General features: G+C 39.3%; 1 protein-coding gene across 2 annotated transcripts in view; it reads left to right on the forward strand.

The window, feature by feature from the left end:
* Positions 1 to 6,265, forward strand: part of LOC141784391 (RAS guanyl-releasing protein 2-like) — a 72,480-nt gene that overhangs the window by 29,387 nt on the left and 36,828 nt on the right. For both annotated transcript variants that reach the window (XM_074662220.1, XM_074662219.1), the window contains exon 7: positions 808 to 981. In XM_074662220.1, the coding sequence (XP_074518321.1) occupies positions 808 to 981 (174 nt within the window). The remainder of the gene's footprint in view (positions 1 to 807; positions 982 to 6,265) is intronic.

Below are 6,265 nucleotides of genomic sequence, written 5' to 3' on the forward strand. Positions count from 1 at the left end.
CAGTTGGACAGGTGTGTCTAATAAAGTGGTCAGTGAGTGTATAGTACTACAGTAGTAATGTATATTATAGTAGTAATATAGTTACGCAAAACTAATTTCCAGTGTGTTGCAGAAAGCTGATTGTTAAAACTCCTTTTCCTCTGTTTTCATCCTAGAGGTAGGACTCACATGGGTCTGCGTCCCAGTGCTGTGTTCCATCTCTGCTATTCAGTTTATTACTGGTGCATTCATTGCCTTCTATAGAAATATTGGAAGGTTGTCCCAGGCTGTAAAGTATTTGTATGTTTATCTACCAGGCCCCTATGGAAAAACATGTACATCTCATCTCCTTGAGGCCATGTTGTTGGAATTTGTTTCATTTAACTTCACATTTGTGTGAACATGTGTACCAGCTTTAAGTCTCAGCAGGACGGCAGAAACGTTAGTTCCCTAAAAAGTCCAACTGTGCCCTGAGGTTGAGCACCCGTGGGTCTGAATAGTCACACTTTTACAAAGAACAATAAACTGTGACACAACAGAAACACTGTTCACTGTCATGTGTCAGACATTTCCTGCCTGTTAAATGTTTTACAAACTCCACATTCCAATTTTATCACAGTCTATAAAAGGACAATCTACAGCTCAGTAGCATCCTTTATGGTTCCTACACCCTAACTTTAGTCTCTCCTAAAATAAATCAGATTTACCACAGTAGCTGCTCTCAGAGTTTAAGTGTAAAGCATCACGTCTAAGGGTCTTACAGTCAGGGTTCCTACAAAGAATTCAAAGGAATGACAACAATGTACCGATGCTCCCTTCTGTCTTCAGTTCCAGGACTACCACAGCTTCGTGATGCACGGCTGCACGGTGGATAACCCCATCTTAGAGCGCTTCATCACCCTCTTCAACAGTGTCTCCCAGTGGATCCAGCTCATGGTGCTCAGCAAGCCCACCGCCCCGCAGAGAGCTGCTGTCATCTCCCACTTCATCAGGGTGGCACAGGTCTGTCTGCTGAGCCGTTCACTGCACAGGTTTGGAGACAGGGAAGGAGAAAGGAGAAGGAGGAGAGAACAAAAGATATTTTCCCATTTGATGGAAAAAATAGGAAAAAAAAGAATTCAGTTTTAGAAATCTGTGGAGGTATTAGCATGCTGCTCTGGAGAAAATCTTCCTTTATTTCATTTTTGGTTCTTCTAAAGCATCATTTGGAGGATTTTATGACCACACAAGTTGTAAAATTGTCCTAAAAACAGATCAGCACGTAAAACCTCTATTCATTTCAAAAGAGCGTAATCACCTCAGTCAGCCATCCAAGATTTTCTCAACTGGAGAATAAAGTGTTATGACTCCCAAAGGAGAATGAGCTTTTTACTGCAGAGCAAAGAACATAAAAGTATCATCAAATCATTAAACAGTCTCTGCACTGAAGAAGAAAGTGAAGCAAACTACAAAAGAGGAAACAGAGGAGAGTTTCCAGGGTTCACTGCTCATGGTGAATGAAAAATATCAGGTTTGTAATGTATTTAAGAAATCACTTTTTTAGTTATGTCCATTCTAAATGACTCAAACTCTAATCAATCCAGGTGTGTTCACTTTGCATTGTTGAGCCCCAGAGGAGTGATTGTCAATCTTACGTCTGCCTAATTTGTGAAAGTTGGCCAAAATGAAAGATGTCTTAGATATCTGAACTGCGTTTAACAGCCACAGCTACTGTGGAGTTGTAAATGTTTTGGATGCAGTTGAAAAAGTTTCATCAGCTTATGATGTTTTCAGAACATCTTCCATCTTGTCTTTTCCTAAATATAGGAATGAATCACCAACATAAACTCCTCTGACTTAGCACATGGAAAGAGACGGGGTTACCAGAGTCAGTCACATTTATCCACTTGGAAAGACTCATGAGTACGTCTGTTGAGATATTTCAGTCTGAATCAAAGGGATTTAGCTGTGCTGCTTGCTGTTTTCTTTGAAAGTTCAGATCTCACTGGGATCAGATCGTTCCTTGATAGAGCACAGTATTTTTTGTTATGCTGTAGGCTGGTAAACTGGTGCAGAAAATTTCCTCTGATGTATTTGGAGTAACTGTTGTCTCACAGGTCTGAGTCTGAAACAAAACATTACAATGTTGAACCACATCATAGAAAAAGAAACATACAACACATACGATACAAATACTATATGAGGAGACAGGGCACGTTCTGATATCCTTCCAGAGCAGATGGACCTGATTCAGTTTCTGAAATCCAGCAGATCCATCTTGCCAGGCTCCATTGACCAATGAATTCAGTTGGCTAAATTCTTAACAGCCCAATCAGGGAAGAGAGGTGAGAGCTGTAGGAGTGACGTCAGCAGAGTTTCATACTTGTCAGTGTTCCTTTGATTCTTAAGTTAACTTTACAAAAACAGCAGCAGTCGTCTAACGCCATTATCACAGCTGTTTCTTGTGTTCCTGTAGTTGTTTGTCTATTGTTTCTCAGCAGCGGCGCATGTAAGCTGTGTCATATCGTGGCTTGATGTGGATTGGTCTGTGGTGAGTGTGTTAATCAGAACGGTCGTCCAATCACCAGCTGCTGATTTTTTTGAAATGCCTCTGGAAAAAAATCAGAAGGGCTGCTACCCAGATGGACTAGTGAAATATTTCACAACAAGATAAAATATAATAAGATACAGTGCATCAAAATGTTAAATATGTATATATATATATATATATATATATATATATATATATATATATATATATATATATATATATATATATATATATATATATATATATATATATAGAGAGAGAGAGAGAGAGAGAGAGAGAGAGAGAGAGAGAGAGAGAGAGAGATATGACATACATAAATATAATAAGTTTATCATAAGTTCTTCCTCTGACCAATATATTTTGACGTATTACATTTGATATGATCTTTGCTAGGTATAGAATACAAATCAATGGGCATTAGCAGGATACAAAGGTTAACCCAGCTGCATTGAGACCTGACACGGTACATCACACATTTGCGACGACAGACATCAAAGGGTTAAGTCTGCATACAGAGACTGAAATCTGCAGTCATCAACAGGTCAACATGCCTCTAATCCTAATCTTGATTTAATCTGGTTCCTTCCCTCAAATTCCTCTGCTGAGCTTCCACTTCACTGCCTTAGAAGGGTCTCCACCCATCAGCTGGGACTCTTACGCCATCATTTCGCCACAGACAGATCCCTTTAAATGGCATCCTTGTGTTCCCTGTTGTAAATGTCACTTCAGTGTGATGTTATCTTTTGGTCAAACAGAAGAGGTGCACTCTGCCTCTGTCTGACGACGCATTCAGGGGTGTCAGTAAAAACCTCAGAGAGGACTTTCATCTTGCAGTCTGATGCAGTGCTCTATACATATTGCACCCAGGTTGTTTTGACACTAAACTTTTTCTCTCTGTCTGCAGAAAAAAAATTCCCCATAATTTACAGAGGTAATTTTCCCCTCCTCTCTTTATCATCCTCATCCCTTTTGCTCCTCTCTTGATTGAACACCTTGGACATTTCCCAATGTCATTCTGTGGCTGTGATAGCGAGGCAGTAAAGACAGATGCTGACCAGCTGTGATATTTGGGATGATGGCTGTGACAGATAAGCGTCCCTGTGACCCTTTCCTCCTCATAAATATCACAACTGTCAGTGTGCAAAGGACCACTGATTATTTATTTATTGTCGATGCAGTTGGGAGGTCCAGGTTATATTCGGAGACTGATGCAATTCTGGCGTCAACTCTGGATATTCAAAGTGATACTGGATTTTTACTCTAATTGGACAAATGAATCTCTAGAAACATGAAATAGCTCTGAAGATCAATACTAGTGGGGGAGAAACAAAAATTACATTTACCAGGCAGGAAACTATTATAGAGCAATATGTACAACAAATGTTTGTGCAAATTGAAATCTATGAATAATTGAACAAGATGGAGTGAGGTTAAAAACACATTGCATGAATCTTGCTGGTTTGTGAGTACTCCTCCACAAAACAATAGGATGTATAAATCAATTGCTCATTGTTAGTAAGTCCTGCTTTTTATTGAGTGTCCGGCAGTGATTTAGGAGTGTGTCAGTGATACAGAGCGGTTTAATCAATCAGTGACAAACCTCTCTCAAACTTTCGGATCCAAAAATGCCGCACAGCAGGGATGTAAATGGAGTCCATGCTGATTCGAGAGGATTTTTCAGAGGCAGCACAGAGGGCGGCCGCGACATACTTGACATTTCCAGAAGCATCCCTCAGGGGGGCATCACATATGACTCATCATCCTGACTAATTTTCCTAAACACAGACATTGAGATCATGATTAAAAATGCAAAAATGTCTGGTCACGCTCCTTGTAAGTCTGTTCCACTTTACCTCACTGACTGCTCTGTTAGTGGGTCTGTGTCTTTTAGCATTGATAAACACACAGCATCAGCAACTGGTTGTGTGGCAACGATTAGTTGACGAGACGATGAACACTGGAAAGCTCTGGCACGTTGACAGCCAAACATTTCCCAGGCATGGCTCACATCTGTATGCACGTGCAGTTTAACTGAAGCTACTCCCTAAACGCTGGCCTGTCCTCCATACAGCTCTGCCAGTTGATTGTAAAGGGTGTCTGAGCTGAATCAAATGATCCCCTCTGGCAAACCTCCCACACAGCTGCGACCTCATTGATTTTCAGTCAGATGCCAGGCAGGCTGAAGGGCAGAAAGGAGCCCTGCAGAGTGCCATTCACAAAGTGTTAGCCCAAGTTGGACACACACAGGTTAGGGCATTTAGTAATACATCAGTATTAGATTCATGTGTGGTCTGATCAACATATAAAAGTCTGTCTTTATCCTGTAAAACTTCATCTTTCTGAAGTACACCTGCTGAGTTGGGAAGTTTAAGTCTACTAATGTTCATGTAGGATCCAGTGTGCAGAAAAGGTCTTTCTAAGTCTTTTCATCACCCCTCCCATGGGTGAAGCCACGGACAGAGCCAGACGTTTTTGTGTCGAGGGCCAAACTGGGGCACAGACTTTGATCTGTGGCGTGGTAAACACAAACCCCAAACAGAGGCGAGTCCACTCTTCACTTTAACCTTAACTTCGTTTGTACAATAATTAAAAGAAATGACTTTCTGTTATAGTGTTTCGTACATAAACAGTAATACTACAAACAGTTGTCCTTGCAAGTATAAGAACTTTTTTCATTTTTTAAAGCCAGCTGATATTACTTCCTGCTACAAGTTCAATCAGACAGTTTGGCAATTTATTATGCAATTTTGTTATGATTTATGACCTCATTTGTTTATTTGTTTAATGGTTCATTTATTTTTTTTGTTTTTATTATTATTTTTATTGATTTATTTTTATTGTACACATGAACAATAACTTGAATGCTGCATCCATGTAAGTATGCCAAAGTTAGCCATAACACAAGTTTTTATCTGTAGTCACTGGCTGATCAGAGCAGAGTTCATGACAGTACAGAGAGAAAAGTAAAGACAGACATAAAACATCATGACAGCATAAAAATGAACCACAATACATCAAAATAATGGCTGTTTTCCAAACCGCCCACTACAGTAGCAGTGCCTACTATTTTGGCTGAAATTCAGTCAGTAGTAGATAGTATGCGAAAACTTGCAAAATCTGCAGTGGATTATATATAATTGTTTTGTAATCAGCTGTAAAAATCCCTTTCAGATTTATTTTCAGTAAATGATATAACTTTTAATGTAACATTAGAAATTAAGTGTGGTGATTCTGTGTGATATGATTAACAAAATGACTAAAAGGGCAAGATCTGCCCATATATTGTTTTGTATATTTATAATAAAGGCAAAAAAACCCCAACATCATCTGTAGCTTCACTTCTGAAACTGGGAACTAGAGTAGTATACTTCAAAACAGACCCAACAGAACAGTCAGACTTTATACTACATGCAAAAGAAGTAGTGCCTACTACATACTACATTCACATGATGTATGTAGCAGGTGGTTTGTAATACAGCCAATGTAATTTATACAAAAGGCTCAAAGAAGCAATCAAGTATTATTTAGAGAGCCTGCGTGCTACAACTGAACGACACAAATTTTTGACACACACATACAGAAAAATAAACAAAAGTTAGTGACTGCAGACCTGATGTGCTTTCAGCCATTAGATGGTTTTGAATGCTCATTTACTTATTGCAAATGGTCTGTAGTTCATGATCTCACCACCCTAACAGATAACACAAACTGACTAAAGACAATGGTTTTAGGATGAAATGCAAAAGTATTGTTGCG

Source organism: Halichoeres trimaculatus, unplaced genomic scaffold, assembly GCF_033239565.1.
Source record: "Halichoeres trimaculatus isolate MK-OKI-2021-1 unplaced genomic scaffold, fHalTri1.1 fHalTri1_scaffold_22, whole genome shotgun sequence".
In the NCBI taxonomy this organism is placed as follows: Eukaryota; Metazoa; Chordata; class Actinopteri; order Labriformes; family Labridae; genus Halichoeres; species Halichoeres trimaculatus.